General features: G+C 33.0%; 2 protein-coding genes across 2 annotated transcripts; both read left to right on the forward strand.

Annotated features, from left to right (window-relative positions):
• The first annotated feature begins 204 nt into the window (after window positions 1–204).
• On the forward strand, window positions 205–2,523 carry LOC105107983 (transcription factor bHLH106-like). The gene is made up of 2 exons (XM_011002107.1): window positions 205–608; window positions 1,493–2,523. Exons 1-2 carry the CDS (start codon window positions 312–314, stop codon window positions 1,916–1,918), a joined length of 723 nt encoding a protein of 240 aa, XP_011000409.1. The 5' UTR covers window positions 205–311; the 3' UTR covers window positions 1,919–2,523.
• Window positions 2,524–18,587: 16,064 nt separating this feature from the next.
• On the forward strand, window positions 18,588–24,995 carry LOC105107984 (CDPK-related kinase 7-like). Its single transcript, XM_011002109.1, has 11 exons — window positions 18,588–19,932; window positions 20,881–21,011; window positions 21,585–21,626; window positions 21,717–21,825; window positions 22,369–22,447; window positions 22,563–22,859; window positions 22,944–23,056; window positions 23,532–23,639; window positions 23,728–23,790; window positions 23,926–24,093; window positions 24,426–24,995. Exons 1-11 carry the CDS (start codon window positions 19,444–19,446, stop codon window positions 24,561–24,563), a joined length of 1,737 nt encoding a protein of 578 aa, XP_011000411.1. The 5' UTR covers window positions 18,588–19,443; the 3' UTR covers window positions 24,564–24,995.
• Window positions 24,996–26,202: the final 1,207 nt, after the last annotated feature.

Raw genomic sequence — 26,202 nt, forward strand, 5'->3', positions numbered from 1 at the left:
AATATATTTTAAAATATAAAACTTTTTAAAAAATAAGTATAATGAAACCCGGAACACGCCAGGCTCAACATCCGGGGTTCAACAGCTATAGTCGTAGCTCCCAGTATCATTAGTCCTCCGGGTCCACTGCTTTACACGAAACCTTATCCTAAAACGACATAATAAGTCAAATCAAACGACTACAAATAAAAATCCCTTTAAAGACAAACCCAAAACCACCGAAAGGCATAGAGCCCTACACTATTTTCAACACAAAAGATTGAAAATCTCCCCTCCCCTCCTCTTCTCTTAGAGCAATCCAAAAACACAACATGCAGCCTGAAAACTGCTCAGAGAATTCACAGTTGTACCGCTTTCTTGCAGAGAATGGAATGATTAACGTTGGAGCATATGGTTTCCCAGCCGCGATGCAAACCTTGTGTACCTCATCAGCCACCTCCTACCATAACAATAATTACCACTTTGAAAGTTCTGTAATCACAGATATGACAGCACAAGATAGAGCTCTTGCTGCTTTGAAGAATCACAAGGAAGCTGAGAAGAGAAGGAGAGAGAGGATTAACTCTCATCTTGATAAGCTTAGAGGCCTCCTTCATTGCAATTCCAAGGTAGTTATATAAATATTTTATGTGTGTATACTATTTGTCGTGTTTTCTAAGTCTTTTGTTGTGTGTGAATTGATCGTGTTTTTAGTCATGAAGTTTAAGGGATTATATCAATATTCTATCTCTAAAATTTTCTTGTGAGAGGGTTGCCTTGATTATGAGAGAAAAGGATCACATTCAACTTGCAGCTTTAAAGTTGTTTTCATGGCAAAGTTTGTAATTTTTCTCTTCCGGGATTCGTTTTCATGGCAAAGTTTGTAATTTTTCTCTTCCGGGATTCATCTAGACTTAAAAAACATGATGTATTTCAGGGTATTCCACAATGTTTTGCTTTATTAATTTTGACTGTTTGGCTGCTGAGAATCCATGGGAAGTGAAAAAAAATCGAAACTTCGAGTTTTAGACTTTTCAGTTTTCATTACCTTTGACCCGCGAAGCCAAAATCCCTGCTGCCTGGCTTGGCGTTTGCCTAATCAAAATCAGTTGGCATTTGTATTGTACTCCAGTGTCCATTTTTTTTAAGATCAACTAAACAATGGTTTTCACGTTTAGTGCTTCATTCAGTGATTTTTCTGCTTCTATCAGTTTACCTGCTCGTTTTACTTGGAAACCAAACGGGAAGGACCTATACAGGGCTTATTGTTGCTACAATACTAAGATTCAGATTCTAAAATCTTGGATCTATTCAAGTCTATTGAGACTTTCGGATTATTGTTCAAACAGCTAGTACATATATATATCTGCAAAAGCAAAAGAAGCTTCCTTTTTCTTCCCCTCTTCTTACAGGGTGTAAGTTTTTTAAGGAAGTTGCTAATCGTTTTGCATTTAGAATCTACTATAGCTAGGGTTTCTAATCAATCTTTTTTATTTTGTCTCAATTTTTACAGACAGACAAAGCTTCACTTCTAGCAAAGGTTGTTCAAAGAGTTAGAGAGCTGAAACAACAGACCTCAGAGCTTTCTGGACTTGAAACTTTCCCATCAGAAACAGATGAAGTCACTGTACTCTCTGGTGAATATTCAAGCGATGGACAGCTAATATTTAAGGCATCTCTTTGTTGTGAAGACCGGTTGGATCTCATGCCAGACCTAAATGAGATACTGAAATCTCTACATTTGAAGACATTGAAAGCTGAAATGGTAACACTAGGAGGAAGAATTAGGAATGTTCTTATCATTGCGGCTGACAAAGATCATAGTGTCGAGTCGGTCCATTTCTTGCAGAATGCATTGAAATCTTTGCTAGAACGCTCGAATTCTAGCGAAAAATCGAAAAGGCGAAGGATATTAAACCGAAAATTAGTAATCCAATGATGATTAGTATTATTGTTTGTCGTAGTTAATTTCCTTTTTAGTCTTCTCTTGTTCTTCTTCTTGTTTTTTTTTTAATATTATTTTAGGTGTTACAGGCTTGTGCAATCTGGTTAATTTCTATAGTTGTGGGGGTTTGTTTGTTTTAGTTTAAACCCAGAAAAGAATGGAGGGCAAAAAAAAGGGAAATGAATTTGTGTGGTAGTTTGGATATTTTATTTAACTGGTCTAGGGTTTTAGATTATTGTAAATCTCCTGCATGTGATCTTATCTTCCATGTAAGGAGACAAAGCTGAAGAATCAAAGAATCTGTAATGAAGATGGTGAAGGAGCCGAAATCTTTTTACGTGATGTATGATTATGGTATCTGTAAAAGCGAATATTTATGTGAGTTTCCAAGCAGAAATTGAAGACTTTTTGCCTGCGTGTACGTACTACGTAGATTTCATTTGATTATCTTCTCTATGATATTTGGCTGTAAAAGGCATTTCCATATCTGCTTTTATCCAATTGATGTGTAGTACTAGAGTTCCATTATTGAGCATTTTGTCTGTAATGTACACTGATTTTAAAGAAAGCAAGAGAAGGGAAAGATTCTGAAGTTAATGCAGACTGCTTGAGTTAGATGCAATCTCAGAATTTGATGCTAAACTATTTAATTGGGACAGCAGATGACTTGCAAGAGTTTTCTGTGAGAGAATTTAAGATTGTGATTGTTTAAGATCTTAAATATTTTATTAAAATAAAAAACACGAGAAGACAAGTTGGAACGACATACTCACAAGAATCCAAGAGGATCTCTGATCTATTTCGCAGGTGTATCGGGAGTCGATGAAAACCAACACGCTCGATCCCTTAACTCTTTTAAGAGAACTTGTCGAGTTTTTCCTTGCAGAAAATTTCTCTCTGTGATAAAATAATTTTTAAACTGTATAGGGAACACATGCGTATCTTATCATTGTTTTCTATGAAGAGGTTTTTTTTGGTAATTATGTTAGTTAAAGAAATATTGTTTTTCTAGCTACTAATGTTCTAATTTGGAAAAAGACTTGAACTTGTTTGTCTTGATTATCATAAGCTTGAAGTGTATTATTTGTATTTTAATTGTTTCCTATTTAGTGAAAGGAACATTGGGTTTTAACTACCAAACGAGAGATATATAATCTTAATTGTTTGCATAATTTTAAGTGTGAATAGAAACCGATTAATTTAAAACAACGTTAACTCACTAATCTAATGAATTTACTAGAATAATGTCGAAGAAGATGGCATCACTACAATATATGATCGAAAGTCTTATTTACATCTATTGCTACAGTTGTTGGGATGAATGAATAATTAAGTAGGAGATGCATTGTACTATTTGACTAGAATGATGGCATCGGGATGAATGAATAATTAACTAGGAGATGCATTGTACTATTTGACTAGAAAAACATTTGGGTTACTGAGTTATTGATTAATCTAAGAGTGTCATTTGATCAAATCAATTCTATTATTTTTTGTTTATAAATTTTGATTTTTTAAGAAAAATTACATGGTTTTGATAAATCGAGTTTGAATTTGATCATTATACACAAATTGATAAGAGGAATGATGAATGCCAAACTTGATTACTCTATAAATATAAATATTTATTTTCTAAATTTAATTTATATTCAAGTTGTTTTAATTATTTTATTATTTGTTTAGTTGTATTAAATAAATTTACTCATATTGATAATCTAGTAAATTTATGATGCAAATAAAAATTTATATGAATAAATGTAGAGTTAAGTTTTGTTTTAATCAAGACAAACACAAGAGAACTTCCATGAAAGAATTGTCAAAACTTATTCAAACACAAAAGAACTTCCATGAAAGAATTGTCAAAACTGATTCAAATAAAAAAACGACCCAAGTCAAACGTAAAATCACGATCTATGAATTTATCAGATTAAGCCGTTAAGCATCAATCATGTCCCCGACTCATTAGCTGGCTTATAATACTTTCCGTACCACAAATATATATACACGCTCTCTGTAGTCTAGCCCTCGATGGGGAGCAAGTGAGGCTGGTTCTTTCATCAGCAACGCCAAAGAATTTACAGTTCTCTGATAACGTTCAGATTGAACATGTCCAAGGAGCAGGGACCCAACCTAGATTGTGGACAACAGGACAAGCCATAAAGAAGAACCCTCTGAAACGAAAACAAGATGGTCAGAGATCATAAAACACGTTGGAGCCCACATGGATCGGAGACAAGCATCCTATCATCTGTAGAGTCCCTCTGTGATCCCACAACAACTAAATCTGCCTAAGGAGTTCTCTAGTCTCGTTCGTGTGAAAGTTCACCGAGTTACAAACAAGGACGGTTGAAAGTCTGCTGGTGTTTCAAGCTCTCTGCTTAATGGGGAAAAAATGCTAGTCTTTGTATACACGATTCAACTTTGTTGGCTTGTTTTCTCAAAAGGGTCTCTGATTTTTTGTCGCATAGCTACAGGATTTCATCATGCTTTCCTTGAAATTCATGCCTTTATGTTATCGATTGTGAACACGTAACGATACCCCTCTTCTATTAGCTTTTAGAAAAACTGCATTTAATAATCTTCTAATCACTTGAAATCAAACCCGCATAAATTTGAACACAGAAGATTAATTGAAACATTTTTTTTTTCCTATCATATATCTTAGTTTTCTATCTCACTCTTTTCAATAATAATAAAATTATTCCATTAATAAGTTTTGTCTACGTCCTCATTACAGATATGGAGTGAGTGTTTATGAATATATGGAGTAAGTGTTTATGAATGCGACAGCTTGTGTTTTATATTGTAATTTACTAATCCACAACTTAGCAAATTCTCTTTGGAGCTCAAATGAGCACATGAGACTTTGTCATTTACGTTACGAAATCGAGATCCTTCGTTATCAGAAGAACTTGGCCGTTTATAACAGGGACAACGAAGACCATGTGATTATTAATCACATTATGATCATCATAATTGTCATCATCGAGATCAATCATGATTTGACCAATGGTTTAAAGTGGAAGCAGCGTCGTCCACTTGCAGAAGCAAATCCTGGAGAGAGAACAGGGAGAAGCGTGCATAAAGGAGGGCTGACAAAAAGAGTGCAATAATGGGCAAAGATAAAAGAAGCTTGTAGCCTTTGAATTCAAGGTGCTTGGTCGAGTGTGGCTGTGGAACTCGTCCTCACTTATTTCAATGTGGAGGAGACAAATGAATCATGCAGGAGGTGGCTTTGTCGTGGACGTGCCATCCTCCCTCGCGCATTTTTCTGCCACTGCCGCCTTAGCGTGCTGCCTTTTGCTTCCTCTTTACTTTCTTATTTCTCTTCGAGCAATCATTGCACGCATCTGCTTTTTCATCTTCTAGGAGCTTGGGCTAATTCTTGACTTGTTTGGGGCCGGGCCATTTCCGTGGCCACCTCCTTTTTCTGTCTTTCATTGTGTTTTTTTAGAATTTATTTATTTATTTTATTTTTATATTATTTTGATACATGAATATTAAAAATAAAATTTTAAAAAATTATTTTAGTTTTTTTAAAATATTTGAGAAAACAACAACTATAATTACAAACATTATATTATTCTCTATTTGCCATTTGTTCAAATTTTAAACCATCAAAACCTTAATAATACAAGGTATTTGCCACTTGTTCAAATTTTAAACCATCAAAACCTTATCAATTTTTTAAAAAATTTTATTTTTATGTGTTTGTATTATGGTAAAAATTATTTTTAAATATAAATATATTTAATTAACATTTTAGATTTTTTTATGATTTTAATATATTTATATTAAAATCATTTAAAAGTACGTAGAAACATTAGTGTTATTTATTTTAAGATAATTAATATCATTTTAAAAATCACTTATGATAAAACGAGTTTTTACATTTCCATCCTCGTTCATATCTATTAAATTCTGAAGGGGAGGACTTAATTTTTCCATGACATGACATTAGGAGCTTCCTAATAAAGTTAGCATTGGAGCTAGTAAAGTTAAAGCTAAGCTCCAAGCCATGGATTAAATTGTCAAAGATACTTTCCATGGATTAAATTGTCAAAGATACTTTCGTTGAAGGCTGAGTTATGTTCAAATAGGCGGCATCAATCGGTTTAAGAGGGGGCTAGTGATGGACATGGCCCCCAAAGTTTTTTTTTAAAATTCAAAACCCCCCCTTGCTTTTTAGAAGTTATCAGAGCAGTCATGTGAAATTGGCCCTCAGAATAATGGAGATGTTGAAATTTAACCCCCCAAGAATGGGAAATGAGGTGCTTGGATGCAAAATGGATCAATAAGCCATTAATTATAATAGGCGGCATCAATCGATTTAAGAGGGGGCCAGTGATGAACATGGCCCCCAAAGTTTTTTTTTTAAATTCAAAACACCCCTTGCCTTTTAGAAGTTATCAGAGCAGTCAAGTGAAATTGCCCCTCAGAATAATGGAGATGTTATAATTTAACCCCCCAAGAATGGAAAATGAGGTGCTTGAATGCAAAATGGATCAATAAGCCATTAATTAGACTAGGTTATGCACCTCTTGAAAGTAGCTCCTAAACATATTTAAAGTGTTGTTTTAAGTAAGCACACAATGTTAAAAGGTAACATAAATATAAAATTTAAATAAAAAAATCATAATATACAAATATTTCATTAATTATCCATTGTATTAGTTACTCCAAGCTCTATATTTTTTTGTTTAATTTTGTTTTAACCGGACTATAACTGTTGAATTTAATCATTTATTAACCTATTTAACTTGTCAATTTTCAAGTCAAATGAATATAGAAAATAATCTATTTAAATCTTAGAAATACCATAAATAATTATATTAGATAAGAACTCAAATTAATTTAAGACTCGTGTGAATGAACAATTTATAGTTTTTCATTTGATTTAAAAATAGATACATGTGTATAGAAAAATAAAAGTTTTCTACATAATAATAATGAATTTAAAAAACTTTACTTGAGAATCTGAATGTTATAATTTAACTGATTAGATTCTAGATTTAATCCCTAGAGGTTACCAATTTAAGTCCTGTAAATCTTAGGATTCTGAAAGTTTATATGGTTGTTAATTTTATAGCCTATAAAATTAGTCGAGATATGCATAATCTATCCTGAAATTAATGTTAATAAAAATAAAAAACTCTATTTAAGTATAAAACTTTATTTAACTCATGGATCATTGCTAGTTTACTAACACGTCCGATTTATTTATTTATTTTGGATCATAACATGTTGAATATATTAAGTCAGGCTATATTATTTATGGATATCATGGATATTCATAAATTGAGCATGATAAGGCTACTAAAATAAATATATTAAAATCAATATAAGAACTATTATAATATTTCACATAAAAATAAAATAAAAATCACTATTAAATATTTTATTAAATAATTAGGATGCATTACGATACAAAAACATTCTGGTAGAAAAAAGACTATAAAATTATTTTGGATTTGTGATTTGACTAAGAATTTTTTTTGAATTTTTCATTTATTTTCTTATGATTTATTAGTTATGTATATAAAAAAAATTAGAATTACAAAACGCTCGTCACTCGATCATTAAGTCAAACTTACAAAAAAAAAACTATAATTTTTGTGAAATTAAAGAATGAATTAGAAAATAGATGCTACTTGCAAGTAAGAACAGGAGGTTGGTGAAAGGGTTGCTTCATAGGAGAAATGGCAAGTGTTGTTGCTCGATGCTTCTCCAATGCGAAAAACAACGAGGGCATGCTTGGCAAGGCGAAGGAGCGACTGCAGAAGTCAACAACAAAGTCTAAAATTAAAACAACAGGTTTTCTCAAAACAAAAATATTAATTGCACTTAGTATAGCCATTTATCTCATCTGCGTGGTTGAAAACAGAGAAAATTACAGGAATAAATTGCATCAAGGCAGTGAAGAGAACAAATTCCAAGCCATCCTTTTAACCATTGCAGTGATACTATCATATAGTAATAGCAGCACCAGCAGCACCAGCCATCAATCTGATAAAAATTGACTGTGAGAGAAAGTCAACAACAAAGCCTAACTTATAACTATCAAAACAAAACACTTAGTATTCAATGAGAGTGGGGAATCTTTGTCCAACAGAGAAAAAATGATAAATAATTAAGTACATGAGATTTGAAAAAAAAAGATTTGAAGGGAAAGAGTTAAAAGAATGAGAGACAGACGAGAGAGAGAGAGAGAGAGAGAGTAAAAAAGAGAATGAGAGATAGACACGAGAGAGAGAGAGAGTAAAAGATATTAATTATATCAAAAACTAAAATTATTTATATTGAGTTATTTGTGTTTAGTCAGGTTTAATAAATTTTTAAAATTACAAGCCACATTTGATTTGTACTATTTATTTATTAGCTTTTTTAATCCACTATCATTTATAATATTTATACTATTTGAATTCAAATTGGGTAATGTAATATAAATGTTATAGATATACTAGTTTTTTTTAACATGTTTGATCTAAATATAGAATTAGAAGTAATTATTTTATGTTTAGTTCAGTTTTTATAAAAAAAAATAACTAAACTTGTATTTTTTAAAAACCAAAATCAAATCAAAACAGGTTCAAGTTGATTTGTTTCAGTTCGGTTGTTTTAGAACAAAAATTATTTTTTTTGGCTTGACTCTGTTTTTTTAGTTTTGCTCAGTTGTTTTCAATTTGGTTTGATTTTTTTTTTGTTTGGATTTGATTTAATTTTTTTGATTTCATGCTTATAAAATCAAATTAGCTGATTTTTTTTTAATTTTAATCAGTTTTTTTTCATGATTCAATTCTTTCAGTTATTTTTTTATTTTTTTAATTTAATTGGTTTTTTTAGTTTTTTTTTAACTCACCCCTATATAAAACATACATGCGTTGATCATGGTCTATGGATGTAGTATTTATCCATTAGTGAAAATACTCTCATCAATTTTTTGAAAAATAAGAATAAATGAAACTAGAATTGGCCTCCAAATCGAAGAAAGAATTTAATCATTTAACCTTAGCCTTTCAATTTAATCATTTATTCACATATTTATTATGCTGATTTTCAAGTTAAATGAATATAAAAATAATCTATGTGAAATTATGATACATAATTATATCACGTAAAATCTCAATTATTAAGAGTAATTTGAAGCATAAAAATATATATATACACAAAATATGAATTAAAATCTAGACCAACAATCAAAAGATCAGAGGGTTTTTTATAGCTCAATTATCAAATTGAGGATCAAGATGTAAAAGGATGACAAAAAGAGGGACTGGCATATAGTGGATCAAAAGCAGAGGGCGGGGTTATGGTGCGGCGAACCTTTGGGCAGTACATGTTGCGGACACAGGCTTTCTATTAGGGTTGGCTGTTGTTTGCCTCTGTGTGCGCGCGGGAGTTAGGGTGTGTATACATACAAGGAAAGGCCTGGTCACTTTAGATTTCCCTGCTTTTTTTTTATTTTATAAATGGGCTTGGACATAAACAAACCGGGGCCCCTAAGCAGTCCAGTCCAGTCCAGCCCACGTCCTTCTTTTCCTTTTCTTCTTTTTTATTTGCTTTTATTTTCCCCTGATTTTTTTCTTCGAGGTAAAAATTGGCAGATGTCTGATTTAATATTGAAGAAAATTATTTGCTTAAAATAAAGTATAAATTTATTTATTTATTGATAATTAGAAAAAAATCTCATTACAAGATATTATTATGTTTTCTATGCTATTTTTTTTAAACTAAGAAATTGTTTGAGAGAGTGATTTTAAAAATCACTTAAAATAATTCTAAATAATATTTTTTTATATTTTTTTGTACCTTTGATTTTAACAAGAGAATAAAAAATAAAAAAATATTAATTTAAAATATAATTTTTTTTTTAAATACACGCCCAGGAGAAGCATCCCAGCTCCATTTACTTGAGAATATCCTACTCAACTATTAATCTCCTACTATCCGCCTATTGAAATCACTGCAATCACAGTGGGAATGCTCGTATGGTTTTTCTGAAACTTTGACGACCTCCTTCCTCATCTAGCAATGCTTTAAGGAATTGTGGAGGATTAAGCAATGGAAGGAAGCTGCACCTTCCCTTCCACTCAACATCAATCCTATCTGGGATCTCTCCAGACTCCTTGTGCTCTCATTTATTTCCTCTAACCTTCATAATATATATGCACTTGACACTTGGATGGCCAATACTGAAGCCATCATATATCAGTAGAATTCCCTGCATTTGCTTTCACAGATTAATTTGTGGGCAAGTTCTCTCTCTCCTCTCTTTTCACGAGGGTCACGTCTTCACTTGTCATAAAACATACCGATAATTAAAGGATCTTTAGAGCTCACGGTCAACTTGTGCTGGATTGCTATCACCATCTGCATAGACTTGAGAAAATCCAGGAGCATCAGGCAACGTTTCAGAATTGGCTCTGACAGTAATGCAAAAAAACATTCTATAAACAAAACCATCACAGTACATGCAATAACTGACATGAAGCTTAAGCAGCACTCGCTACATGGCATCGTCGTTTATACTTAGCCCAAGCAATTCCCAGTTGGGTCTGCTATCAAAAGAGAACTCAACTCGGTCCGATCAGAAATCCAAAAATGGAAAAAGTTCCACCATCTAAAGTCCTCTGTGACCTGACCTAGAAAGTCTTTACACTAAGCCCACTAACAGATGTCCCATAACAAAATGTAAAAGTATTTGGAACCGAGCCATCCATCACGAATCATGGAGCCAGCCTAGGTCATACCTACAGGCCTCAAACAAAGCTTCAAAGAAGAGAAATGACCATGAATGCTAGAGAAAACATCTGGTCTCTATTTGGTATTGTAATATATAATTTTTTTTAAGTATTTTTTATTTAAAAAATATATTAAGTTATTTTTATTTTATTTAATATTTTTTCAAGTGAAACACAATTAAAAATAGAAATCACCGCGCTCTCAAAATTTTATGGAGTTATTCTTGAAATTATTTTAAATTTGAAGATACGGTTACTTCTTCTATTAGAAAGATTCCAACTTTAAAACAAATTAATAGTAGGATGTAAAATTTTCGCAGATCTTTTTATTTTGACATCAATGGTCCTTTTTTACGGAAATGGAAAGATTGACATAGTTTCACTGCACAAATTTTATGAAATGTACCATAAGTAAAACCTTCTTTGGGGAGCTTGTATGGAAAATAAACAATTTAAAGAATAGGGTTTGGAATTGCCATTGCCTTTTCTCCTCGTTAGGGATTTGAAAACCATGATCCTGATTCCACATGTCCAATTATATTGCTCAAAGGACCCCCTATGCCCTGTCCCTGGCTTTTGCAAACACAAGGCATAAGATGCTAGAGGTGGTGGTGATGGAATAAAATCAAACAAAGTGAATCAACAAAGTTGCATTTTGGTGAGGTTTTGGCAGAGAATCTCTAATCCCAATGAAGTCTACAGGGTATAAATCATCTGGGCAAGGAATAATCAGCAAGAATCAACAAGCTGATGAGAATATTTACTATAAAAAAATGTAAAATTAATATTTTTTAAAGTAAAAACTATATATATATAGATATTAATATATTGTTAAATAAAAATATTAAAAAATACTTTGGATTGCAATACCGCAATAATTTCAACATGTATCGACAGATTATTGCCCTCACCTGTGAAAAGAAATCCAATATGAAAAAACAAAAAAAAACCATAAGGTGCCATATTCTTCGATGAACATTACAGAATGGACCCCTAAATGTGATAATTTCAATGATCAAAGTCTCTCCTGGCACCCAAATGGTTGTCCCTTTCCTTTCCCTCTCCAGGTCAGAGGATTTTTTAGTAGCAAAATGACAACTGTCCGTAGTGGGTCACCTAACAATATCATATGATGAAAGATAAAGTAGGTTTAAAAATTATCATTAGATCGATGCATATAGTAATGACAATTTCTCAGGGTACTTGCTGTGCCAAGCAAACAAACAACAAGTTTCAATCTCTTTGATATACTCCAAGTAATCTTTTTAACTGCCAATATATATATATAGTGGGGGGTAGGGATACCAAATTAGTCAAGCACCATGTTCATATAAAATATAATAGCAAGATTTAATACTTCAGAATATATAATAAAAGATATTGTTTTCATTATTCAAATATTAAATATAGTATTTTTGTTAAAGAATTAATGCAACCCTAGCTGAAATTTAAAGGATTGAATGAAATTTTAAGAATAATTTTATATTATTATCTAATAATATATTATGACTTACTAAGAACGGATTTATTCTCTCTATCGTGGTTTTATTAGCTCTTTTGATTTCTTAAATGTCAATTTAATATATTGTATATAAGATAAAATTTAATAAAAAATAATTATAATAAATAGAAACTTTAATTTTCTTAAGACTTAATTCTGAGACTTTTAACCATTAAAACCAACTACAAGTAATTAGTCAAATTTTTTTTTTTATCGAGTCTTTAAAATTGATGAAGGCCACTAGGCCAGTAAAACTAGATCAACTAAAGGATTAATTACTGTTGTTTTATTTTAGTTAAATAGCATATCTCAAGGCATTACACAGTGCCCAAAAAGAGCTAGTTTCAACACATCTCTTCATTACAGTATGTAATTGATGGCTTGCGAGAAAGATGTAATATTATAGAAAGAGACATTGGAGAAGCTGCTTTTTATCGCGATTAGCGCTTTGTGTTTTTGCCATAGGATTCTCACTATCAAGTGTGGGTATTAACAAAACATTTGACTAAAATGGCTAGCTTTGTCTTCCTCGTCTAGAAGAATTTTTCGCTCGCAATGCCTTGGAAACATCTGTATACCATGTTCTTGCATGTTCCCATGCAATTTTTAATTCATACACACCTACTCTCTTGTTCAATATACAAATATATTTTTATCTTTTCCCTCTGCCACCATTCCTTGATAATCAACTTTATTCTATTGAAAAAGAAGAGGTGGGGAGGAGAGAATCAAGGAATAAGAATATGTATTTTTTTCATAGAACAAAGCTCCACTCAATATCAAAGATAAAGGCATCATCACTCAAGTCCTCGTTGTGTTTTGCCTGTATTTTGGGGCATATCGTTCTTTTCTCTGGTGGCCCAAGAGGAGAGCTGACCAAATCTAATGGTATGAGGTTCTTATTTATCATCTTTTTCCTCTTCCCTTCCAGGAAATTTGTCACTACACGGCCAGGGCTTCAGGGTTTCTCTCTGATCTGATCTATTTGTATTTTGACTACTAATTAATTAACCTTGATTTATATATTATTGTAGGCCTTTAAATGAAAGATTAATTAGTAAACCATGTGAAATACGTACCAAGCCATTGCCTCCCCACTACATTTTTGCTCGGAATATGATGGTTCTGTCGTCGTCGCAATCCACCTTCAAATTAATCCTCAATGCACAAAAACATTTCAAACATGAAATGCATTTTCATATGATCGCTCCATTAACTAACTTGACAGATGGAAACATGGGTTATATATTAAAATCGAACAACTTATCATAGAAGCAACTTAAACCAGAAATAAAAATTTTGATTAGGATGGAGAGCACCTTGGTTAGTTGTCAAACGGATTGCGTGCAGTAAGCTTGTGAGTGTAATCAAGCAGGTGTGATGAGTTGTACCAAATAATAATTCAGCTGTCAAGAATCCAAGACATGCTTGGATCTACACGCGCGCGCGCGCGAATAGAAAGGTTTGATTTGGCCAAGTGATTCACGAAATGACAGTCATGGAATGGAATGGTTGAGACTAGTTTTTTTTTTTTGATTTACGTGGGGTGTTTGGGTCAGTTTGCACATATCATGACTAATCCCCACAGCCTATTGAATATCCTGCAAATCCAGTAGGCATGTAAGGCACCGCGGGGGTAACAGGCGTGCACACCAGAACTCGAACCCAAATCCAGTGACAGGAAACAAGCCCTTTTCACCGCTAGACCAAACACAGGAATACAAAAACCCAGTTGAGACTAGTTTTTTAATCGAGGAAATGGGTGAGTTCGACGGCGGGGTTTTCTTATGTAGGTTATATATGGACTGTGCACTTGATCATCTTGTGGTTTGGATTAGTGTTATTTTTTTGTATCGTTTATGGCATGTTGAAGTCAAACTCGCATGAACAAAGAGAGGACTTGTCATATGGTGCAGTTTCAATTTTCAAAAGCCCTTTCAATTCCATTTGTTCTTTTGCCGATTTGCGTCCCATGCAAGGCTATTGAGTTTGGACCTCGACGATTTGATGAGAGGGAACCACTACTAGAAAATTGAAAGAAAAACAAAATTATCCATTGAAAATATTTTGTCGCGATGAAAATTATTACAAGTTTTTGTCAATCATTTTCCAAGTAAATGATAATAAAATAATAAAATATTAATATTTCTAATATGTCAAATTTTCAGAGAAATTTTATCAATGATTTAAATTTTTTTTTATAATTTTCTAGTAGTAAACTAATATAAAAAAATTTATAATTTTCTAGTAGTAAACTAATATAATATTTTAGAAAAATCTTCATTTGCCATCAAAAAAACTTGCCAACTCAAGATCCACCAGCGATCATGTACTTACATATGGGTTGAGGTGATACAATAATTCTAAAAAAATATTTATTCTAGTATTATCTTAATCCAAACAAATTTAATTTTAAAGTTTTTTATGAGATTGGTTCATATGTCTAGATATATAAATACACTTCTTATTCTATATACATAAAAATATTATCAATTAAATTAAAATTTGAATATCAAGAGGTGTAGGTTAACAAATTAAGTTTTGAATTTGCTTTTCAAAAATTATCAATTCAAGTTTTACAAATCTTAGAGCCGCTTGAAATTTATATGATCATTTATTTTAAAACTCATAAAATCAATCGAGATATACGCAAATTTATTTAAACATCTATTTTAATTAATTTTTTTTTTTGAATGATGCATTGCGAACTTGCTTTAGATTAATTAGGTTCAAGTATAGTTACTTTTAAACCTTCATCATTTGGCCATTACTGAATATAGTAGCGTGTTTATTTGGCTCTTAAGTTGGCAATGTACTAATGTAGAGTAAAACCCTAGGTTCCTATTGTTCCCGGTTTTGCAAGAGAGAGAGAGAGCACAGGGAGAACCATAGTAGAATGCTCAACAATCAACATCTAGTAGCTACTTTATTAGCAGTTAAAATTGTCATCAAGATGCTAAAATGACATTCAGATGGAATCATATATTTATTTTAGTTGGATTTTAGAGGTTGATTAGTTTGATTTCAAATCCAAATACAAATCATATAAATTCAAATTTGGACCGCAATCATACGTTTTCATGAGGTATAATTAATTGGTGTCAAATAGAGGGAAGAATATTTTAAAAATTGAATATTGAATGCCTTAAAATGTTTTGAAAAAAATATATTATACAATATGGTTTATCATCAAGAACATGATTGATCATGATAAACTTGATGATGGCTTAATATAAAACATTGATGTCATTTGGAGGATGTCGAAATCTTAGGGCGGCATGCAACATAACTAGAGTGGTACACATCCTCCCAATCTTTTTTTTATCTAAAGTAAAATTCGTATCCATAACATGCAGTTTTTTTTTTTGCTACATTACATTATCTATAAATTATAATAAAGTAAATTAAATAAGATAATTAAAAAATACAATAAAGGAACAAGACAAGTACGGGTATCTGCCTAGATAATAAAGGAGAGCGTTGATGGAATAGTTCCTCTAAAATGGTTGCATTAAATTAAGCTTCTTTCAAATTGTTTGATGAAGGTTGGTCTAGATGGGGCTATGCTATAACTCTCATTACAAGTGCCAACCGACCCGAAACATGATGATAATACCCCCACTACTTGCCACCCTCAAGACCGTGACCAAATCTATGATCACCATTAAAGGAAGCTCATAGGGATTCATCTCTAGATGCTTCTCTGTCTTCCTGGACATGCATGTCTTCGAGGAACACAAGGCGATTTAATGCTTAAGCATGGATGGTGTCTTTTTCTTGCCGTGTTCAAACCTTAGAAATCCTAAAAAGTAAGAAAATTGTGGGAAACACACTAATTTCCAACAAACAACTTTTGATTGTGTAATCCTAGTGCAAGTTTATAAATGTCTCATTCAATTAATTTTAAAATTAACGTTATTAAACATAGCCCGGCTAGATGGCTAGGTAAGTTAGCTCGAGATCTTATAAATTTAAAGCTCAGTGGCGTAAGGCGCTGCTCGTCTTCTTTCGAACTTCGGTTCGAGTCCCAGTGGCAGTGGGGTTAACGAGTGGTTTCCTTTCTATGTCTGCTGGCTCCTCTCTGTGTGGTACGCCTGTCACCCCCGCGGTGCCTTACCTGTTCACTGGGCTTGCAGGATGTTCAGTGGACCGTGGGATTAGTCGTGGTGCGCGTAAGCTGCCCCGGGCACCCACGATAATAAAAAAAGCAAAAAATTTAGCATGGGCTAGGCTTAAAAAAAAAATCTTGATGGGAGCAGACTTTATCAAACATGAACAATTTAATTAAAACTTGATTTAAATTGTTTAGTTTTTATTTTTAAATAATATTATTTTTATTTTTTAAAATATTTTCTTGAAACAACACTATTTTGAATTAATTAGAATAAACTCACTGGATGTGTGGCATCCTTTTAATAATTTTAGTTGAAATTGGTAAGAAAAGTATTGAAAGATTTCAGGACCATAAATCTGATGATTTGTTCTCGTAGACTGCAATTGCATTGCAGATAAGCGAGCACAAGCTTGCACACTGAGGAAGCAAACATAGGTCAACTACCACCAAAAGTTGGCCCTTGGAAGGCATGTTTCCAAAGGCTTCAATTGAATCAGATGCCTTTGTCTTTTCTTTACGTATTAATCAAGTTTTGCTCGAGTAAAAGCAGCCATATTATTGTATAAATAAATTGATTTTTCAGCATTTTAAATGCGGTGGGATGGACATTAGGCTCCAATTGGTAAAGGGTTTGAAGCCTGGCCTCGACTCTAATTAAAAAAAATAGCCTCTTTCAGTGACACCATTACTTTTTATTTAGTGGCATCAAAGTAGATGCAACTACTTTTGAGGAAAAGCTCACTTAAACAAGAGGGCAGGTACCCTACAATTTAAGGATGCGCAGTGCATTTTTCAGTAAAATAAATGATGGCTTTAATTTGGCAATTATGTTCTGATTTAAGCACAGATGTTTAGGATCAAAATGTGGTTGCGTTTAGGTCAGCTTTCATGGCAAAAATTAATGCTTGCAGTTTAATATTTTTTTTATCCCTCGGAAGTAGATGATCTAATATGAACAAAAAGAACGTTTTTAAGTGAGATTTTGGAATTAAATTAGATGAAAATATTCTATATTTTAAACAGAATTAGGTTAGCTAAAGTCTACTGTCAATTCAAGAACTGAGGCCAGATTTCAGAGATGTGAGCAAGGATCTTCAAATACTGTGTATGAGCGTATAGTGGCTTGAGAAAATGTTACAAATAAATGTCGATTTAAAAACCAACTTGAGTTTGTTTTCGAACTATTTGAGACATTGTCTCAGTCAAACTTTAAGTTAGATGAGTTTTTGGAAGGCAACGTTATGATTAATCTAATTAATATTATGATTTATGAGATTTTTTTTAATTATGAATGTTCAGGCTTTTGAGTAATCTCCCAACACTTTAAAATTAATGATCATGTAAATCTTTAATAATTTTGAAATTTAAAATTAATAATCATATAAATTTTTAATAATTTTAAAATTTATAATATTCAAACGGGTGATATCTAAAAAACAATTTCAAAACTTGACTAGTTAACCTATACTTTTCAGGTTTTATATAATTTTTTTTTAATTAATATGTGTAAAGCCTGACTTACTCTTCTTTGCAGAAAATTATTTGTTATGATTCAGTCTAATTTGACTTTCATGCCTTATAGTTTTGTTCTTGACAACCCACATGTCTCAAAACACGTCTTTCAAAGTAGTACAACAAACTTACTCTGTCAAATATTATCCCTTCTGGGCCTCCCAGGGCTTTCATCCAAGTCCCTTTTAGGGTTTTAAACATGTTTTACAAGGTTAGCTATGGATTGTTTTAATATATTCTAATTCTAGATATTCTTTTTTTAATGTGGGATATTACAATATAAGTATCCGAGTTAGCTTAAACATATTTCAATTATTAACTATATAAATCTCTTATGATTTATTAAACTTGAATGAGTAATTTTTTTAAAAAAATTTTAAATCTAATTAATTCTTTTTCACTTCAAAATTAGCTTTTAATTATGTTACTGACCGGTTACCCAAATACCCAGTTTTTTTATTTTTTTTATATTTTCAAATTAGTGGGAAGTACGTGAATAGTTTGGAGGAAAAGTAAGAAGAAAAAAGAAAAACAAAAGAGAAAGACAAAAGCTCTCAAAGCCCAACAAAAGCAGGTCAAAGGTGGAATACACAAGACAATGGAAGCTCAGTTTTCTTTAACTGTATAGAAACTAAAAAAGAAACGAAAAGAAAAGAAAAAATAACAATGCAAGAAAAACCCACCACATCCATCTTGGTTATTTTGGGATCCATAAGGACAGGCTGGAAGGATCCAAACTCCAACCCCACTTCCATTATTATTATACAACAAGAGGAGGAGGACGAGGAGGCGGAGGAGAAGAAGAAGACAATCATCAATCCACAAAATTAGCTGATATTTCCCTACACAAGAAAGGCCAAAAACCATTGCTAACACAAACACAAAAAAAGAAAAAATGTAATTGGAAATAAAATTGAAAACAAAGAAGCAAAGAGAGTTTGCAAAAAAGCAAGGAAAAGAAGCCTTGTGCTCTCTTTTTTCCCTTTTCTTGCTGCCTCTGCTAAGCATCTTTTCTTCACTTTTCACTGTGCTTTTGCCCCTCTCTCTCGCTCCGTTCTTTCTCTCCTGGAATATAATTTCCTCGCAGTTTTCTCTCTTTTGTTTCTCTCGTCCTCTGCTCCCTTCTCCCTTCTTCTCCAACAATTGCTTCTTATTTATTTGTCTCATCCTTTCTTTCCAAGCACTTGTTTCTTTGATCAGTAAAGTCCAATTCCTTTTCTTTTTTTCCCACCCTTTCAATTTCTATTTTAAATTTCCCACCTTTTCAATCCAAAATTAGCTGGCAAATTCTTGTGCTTTGGAATTTACAGTGCCAATCATTTCTGGGTTCTCTTGATCATATTGTAAAAATTTAGTCTTGAATTCAGTTTCTTGCTGACTTCTTTTTTTTTGTTCAAATTGTCTAGATATCAGTACCTCTTTTTTTTTTTTTTTTTTAATTCTCCTTCTTGTATAATTCACTGTGAAAATTTCTTTTCTTTAGCCTCAAATCCTTAAATTTAGTCACTCACTCTCTTTGTTTTTTTTTTTTTTTTTGTTTTCTTCAAATGGTCTAAATCTCTGTACTTTTCTTTGAGTATCTTGATCAGAGTTTTAAACTTTCTTGATTTTTAAGTGATTTCTTGAATTCTCTGTTTTGGGTTTTGTTTCCATGGGACTTTGTCATGGAAAACCCATTGAGCTCCAGAAAAATCAATCCAAAAACAACACACTCTCCATTGAAACAGACTCAACACAGCCACCAAATTCACACACTAGCAAGACCTCAAACTTTCCCTTTTACAGTCCAAGTCCATTACCAAGTCTCTTCAAGACTTCACCTGCTATATCAAGTGTAAGCTCCACTCCTTTGAGGATTTTCAAGAGGCCTTTTCCACCTCCTTCCCCTGCAAAGCATATACGTGCATTGCTTGCAAGAAGGCATGGCTCTGTTAAGCCTAATGAAGCTTCAATTCCTGAAGGAAATGAGACTGATATTGGTTTGGACAAGAATTTTGGGTTTTCTAAGCAGTTTGTAAGTCATTATGAGCTTGGTGAGGAAGTGGGGCGTGGACATTTTGGGTATACTTGCTCTGCTAAGGCAAAGAAAGGGAGCTTGAAAGGCCAGGATGTGGCAGTCAAAGTTATTCCAAAGTCCAAGGTTTAGTTCTTAACCTCTCATTGATTATGATCTTTTGATTTTGACTAGCTTTTATTTGTTAGAGTAATTCCTTAGATTAGCTTAAAATTTGGGATGTTTTAATTGTTATGTGTTCTACTCATGTATAGATGTGATTTGTTTTTATGTTTGAAGGCGCATATTTCTTTTGTGGCTGCAAGTTAGCATCTATAGAGGTTTAATGCAATTTTGGCTGCTATTTATTGTAACTGATCTGTCTGTCTTCTTTTGTGATAGTGGAAGAGTGTAGGATTACATTCAGCTGTGCTATGTGTTATGTATAAAAGGGTTTTACTTATCATGTTAAAGTTTTTTTACAATTATTGTTCTCTGGGTATGATAAGAATGATGGATTTTCTCGAGGTCCTTCCTGAGATACGCAGTGCTTCTCTTTTGTTAGGACATTTGTAGCTTGACATTGCCTTTCTTATAGTTAATTGGTGTGTCAACGTTTATTAATGGAGGCTCAATTTAATGTTTAGGCAATCCAGGCTCATGATAAACATGTCGCGGGTCACTATGGCTCTAATTTAGTTGGTGATAATTGAATTCAATGCTCTTTTTTTGTCTGACTGACCATAAAGTTTAGGTAGTTATTGCCCCTTCATGATAATTATACTATATCATAGCTTAATCTAATGCAAACAATGTATTCTGTAATATTCTCCATGTTGCTAATATTAATCTACTTGTGAAAGCATATCCTATTTTTGTTCTGAATTATTGGGCAAAGGTACAAGGATCACTATTTGTACTATTTGTCTGTTTGGAAATTGACTGTGGAAACCAATGACAGTCGCATTTATCTTAGATGGTTGAGGCCTTGGTATGAGGATACAATATTTATGTCATGAATGATAGTCCTTTTGACCATTGACTGTAGAAACCAATGAGTTGTTGTTCTCATGCATATCCGGCAATGTTTTACAGATGACCACTGCAATTGCTATAGAGGATGTGAGACGTGAAGTGAAAATATTAAGGGCTCTAACGGGACATAATAACCTAGTGCAGTTCTATGATGCCTACGAAGATGATGACAATGTCTATGTTGTAATGGAGTAAGTTTTGTCTGCACTTTTTTTTTTTGGTTGTAAATACATTCGATTGTTTTACCTTTGCCCTGGTTATTATGTTTATGGCTCAAAACTGTGATAATGACTGTCAAGAAAATGACTAAAGATAAGGAAAATCAGATAAGCCAAGTAACTAACTAATGATACTAACCCCTCCATGTCTTAGTGAATTTTACAAGCATGAAGGACTTACAATTCAAATTTCATAAGCCTTTTGGCCTTTTGATATTCAATGTCAAAAAAATGTAGACCAATTATATAAATTATTCTGCCATGTTTGATCAATTTTGCTTTCAATGAAAAGCTTGATGGAATTGACTAATAAATAATCTTCATGTTAACCAAAACACTTGGAAAATATAACTCTACGAGTCTTTTGGTACATTTGCATGGTTGTCATCTGTAACACATTTGCATCTAATTATCAAGCAGCAAAAGAACTGAAATAAGAAATTAATCCATCGGTTAGTTCAGTTTTGACATTTATATTAACATAGACTTCAGACAGAAAAGTTGCACATGTGGAACTTACCATCTACATATATTTTTGTTCTTTAGGTTGTGCAAAGGCGGTGAATTATTGGATAGGATACTCTCAAGGTACTGTACTCTCAAATGTTTTCTTTATGGTATATCCCTGGCTTGTTGTGTGACATTCTAACTGGCTGAAATCCTCTTAATATTATGCAGGGGTGGAAAATACTCAGAAGAAGATGCAAAGACTGTTATGGTTCAGATATTAAGTGTGGTTGCCTACTGCCATCTCCAAGGTGTTGTTCATCGTGACTTAAAGCCTGAGGTAAGCAATTAACAAAATAATCATAACTTCTGATCATGTTACTTTTGAATTTTTTACAGTTTGGATGCAGTTTGTTAGCCTCCATTTAATGTGGAATGTTGGATTTTGTTCATGTATTAAGAAGTTCAATATTATTGCAGATCTTTCTCTCTTAATTTTCTTCTCACTTTCTTTTCTTTTTTCTTTTTTCTTTTTTTGCCTTGTGGTTGAAATGGAGCTCTGATGGATAAGATTGCACATTGCCATTTCCCTTAAGAGTTTTGAGTTCTTACTTTTATCTTACTCCCTTTAAACACATTTAATGCTACTAAATGGAGGTCAGAAGTGCCCGCTTTGCCCATGCTATGTTTTCTTGTATGGTTACTTTTCTTGATCAGGGGTATTTTCTATGTTCCTTCACTGATGGATTGTTTAATTACTGTTCTTGATCAATGGATTGATTCATTATTAGAGCTGTGCAATTGATTGAACAAGATCGTATATATGCTTCCATTCTGGCATGTCCTCTTTCTTTTCTAATTGTTTTCTGCATATTTATTTCAGAATTTTCTCTTTACCACCAAGGAGGAGAATTCCCCATTGAAAGCCATTGATTTTGGACTCTCTGACTATGTAAAGCTAGGTCAGCATTGCTGGATACAGCTCCTCACCTTCCTCTCCTTTTTTTTTTTTTTGGGAAGGGGGAGGAGGGGGATTCAATGGTGGATGGGAGTTTTGACTATTTGAAACTATTGCAGATGAGAGGTTAAATGACATCGTGGGAAGTGCATATTATGTAGCTCCTGAAGTTCTACACAGATCATATGGGACTGAGGCAGACATGTGGAGTATTGGTGTAATTGCTTATATTCTTCTATGTGGTAGCCGACCTTTTTGGGCCCGGACAGAATCTGGCATCTTTCGAGCTGTTTTGAAAGCAGATCCAAGCTTTGATGAAGCTCCTTGGCCTTCTTTATCCCCTGAAGCAATAGATTTTGTGAAGAGACTGTTGAACAAGGACTATCGGAAAAGACTAACCGCTGCTCAGGCTCTGAGTAAGTTCCTAAAGTTATAGTCCTTATTTGATCACCCAACATGTGGTCAACGATTTAATTCTAAGGTGTCATTTTTATGTTTAGGTCACCCATGGCTGGCTAATCATCATGACATAAAAATTCCATTGGATATGATTGTATACAAGCTTGTAAAAGCTTATATAAGCTCATCGTCTCTTCGGAAATCTGCTTTGGGGGTAAGTAGGATCCTGTGTCCTCCCTTTTTAGTTGCAACTCAAATGCATATTGGTTTGACATGAGAAGTGACCAGCTTTTTTAGTCGAGTCCTATGCTATTTGTTCAAAGTTAAATTGTCTATGATCCAGTCAACCATCTGAAGTTTATGTGCTGCTTATTCCCTAAAAAACAAAGAGAAAAAAGAAAAGAACAGACTGCATTTATTGAGGATTGTTGTAAAATGTACTGTCAATTCCAGAAAAATGGATATATAGGATCATTCAATGCATGGTGTTGTTTGTTGTACTGGTTTTAGACACTCAGCACATGGGTGCACAAGGCAACGGGTACAATTATGTAGAGTTTGTCTGCATCATAAGCCAAAAGTCAATTCCAGCTGGAGGAGACGAAAACTTGTTTATTTTTTTGGTATAATGTCCTTCATAAAAATCTTAATACTTACTGTGAAAGTCACAAACTTGTTGTTTTTGACAGGCTCTGGCGAAGACATTAACAGTGGCTCAGCTAGCTTACCTGCGGGAACAATTTACACTGTTGGGGCCAAGCAAAAATGGCTTCATTTCTATGCAGAACTTCAAAACAGTGAGCTCTTTCTCTTCCACCTTCTTTTCTTCTTTTTCATGCGTGCTTGTGTTTCTCATGTCATTCTGAAAGATGTTGGTATTTTCAGGCTGTAATAAAGCACTCTACAGATGCTATGAAGGATTCCAGGGTCCTTGATTATGTTAACATGGTAATGCTTAACACATGTTCTATTTATTTGTTAATGTGCTTTTTTTGTATAATTATTTGTACTATTCTATCTAATTTATTTATCAGAAGAATTGATATAGAGTTCCAGTTAATTGTCTGCTCTTGTGTGCTTCAGATTAGTTCTCTTCAATACAGAAAATTGGATTTTGAAGAATTTTCTGCTGTTGCCGTAAGTGTGCATCAGCTGGAAGGAATGGATTGTTGGGAGCAACATGCTAGGCGTGCCTATGAGTTGTTCGAGAAGGATGGCAACAGACCAATTATGATAGAGGAGCTTGCCTCGGTATGTTCTTCGACTGCTAAAGTCCTTGATAACTGTTTTGGACTGGATGGTCCAAATTAATTTCTCACTCCTGTATGACCTTTTTGATCAAATTCTCTTGCAATTTAGCAGAAAAGGTGATTACTGTGTCAGACTCAAATTTGAAGTTTCTAATCATCTAATTTTTTACTTAGAACATAGAAAAATGAAGGTACAGGTCTATTTTACTGAGTAGTTTCCTCCTCCAAGAAAGGGAAACTTCGATGATGAAGCAAGTCTGCTCTATTTAGAGACATGTTTTGTTCTTCATATTGAATCAGAGTGCTAAAATTTATTTGTTTCTCTGTTTTCAGGAACTTGGCCTTAGCCCATCAGTACCAGTTCATGTGGTTCTCCAGGACTGGATAAGACATTCAGATGGGAAACTAAGCTTCTTGGGGTTTGTCAGGCTTCTCCATGGAGTTTCTTCACGAACATTTCAGAAGGCTTGAAATGAATCCTACCAATACGAACTATTTTGTCCACTCTCCTTGTTCACCAAGAACTGCAATTTCAACGGCATAATCACCCAAAACAGTCTCATGCTCTCTTGATCATCACAAAGGGTGCTGTCAGCTGAAACTTAAGTCAATACAGCATGCCCTGCCGATGAAGCCAAGACATGATGTATTGTTAAGTATGTTTTCCACCTTTTTTTCTTGACCTATATAAGTCGTTTTTTTTTTTTTTTTTTTTTCTCTATGATTGGTGCAACTGGGATTAGAGGATTGTACAGATGAGGGTAGATCAGAAAGTGTATTTAGGGTTAGCAGACAGCTTTAAACTTGAAGTGAGTTGTGTTTTTGGGTCTATCCTTGTGTACCCATCGCACTAAGTTTTCTAATAAATCCTTAATGTGATCTGCATGAAGTTATCAAACCACAGAACATCGATTCAGATGGTTTTTACAGCATTTCCAATTCCAAGCGGAAACAGTAATTCTTCCTGTTGCTATTTCGCTACCGACTCCGTCAAAACAAGGGGTTCGAAATGAATTACAGAACTGTAGAATCACACATTTTCCTGGTGTGTTTCCTGACTTCTTGTCTCTCAATGATGATCTAGACACTGAAACAGTATCGCCATCTGCTCACGTCTACTTTTTATGATGGTGCGCTGTTGGGTTGGCACTCCTCATGATGCATCACCTTGAAACTGCCCTCGTAATAATGATCTTCGTCCACTCAATGAGTTCTTAATTCAACTGGTGTCTATGAAGTTTCGAGTTCAAATCCTTTTTCTTGTAGCCAAAAAAATGTTAATTTTGCAGTTAAGAATTACTGTCAACGCTCCATGATTCACGTAAAACGTTTGATGCTGTCTATGAATTAATGTGTTCATGAAGAACTTGTGATCCATTTCCAAGAGGGAAGAAGACTCCAAGCATTTAATCGAATCTGCCTTTCAGGCATGACAATCTGAATGCTAGCAAGCCTGCATTGCCTAATGGATTAACCTCGTACTTGACATGGTTAAATATGAGTGATCCACCAAGTCAACTCTTAATTTAAATAAAATTTGGTTTGATTTTTGAAAAAAATATTTTTTTAATATTTTTTATTGATTTTATTTTTATATGTTTTTTTAATTATTTTTAAACAGGCTAAGTCAACTAGATAATATCAAAATAACTTATTTATAATTTAATTTTAAATTCAGGCTTGCAAGATATTTAGTCATAAGATTTTTATTTTTACTTTTATTTTTTTTATTTTTTTTTACTTATTAACTAAGTTATTTTTTAATCGGCTAAAATAATAATATTATATTAAACTAATTTACTATAATTTTAAAATATAGCAAGATGAATTAAAATGTTGAATCATATTTAATTTAAAAAATAATACTATCACCATTATCATAATATGTAAACTAGTTTGAATTCTAAAAGATTGACATGATGGTCACATATGTGTTTTTTTCTTAAAAAAAAAAATTTGAATTCATACTATAAAGCTAACATGGACTAGTGTTTTTCTTTTTAATATTATAAGTCAATACTGTTTACAAATGGGGCTCTCCACGGGGCTAAAATAATAATAAAAAAAAAATAATGTAAGAAAAGGAATGTTAACCTCGTGCAATTATTTG

This window comes from Populus euphratica, unplaced genomic scaffold (genome assembly GCF_000495115.2).
Source record: "Populus euphratica unplaced genomic scaffold, PopEup_1.0 scaffold179.1, whole genome shotgun sequence".
In the NCBI taxonomy this organism is placed as follows: Eukaryota; Viridiplantae; Streptophyta; class Magnoliopsida; order Malpighiales; family Salicaceae; genus Populus; species Populus euphratica.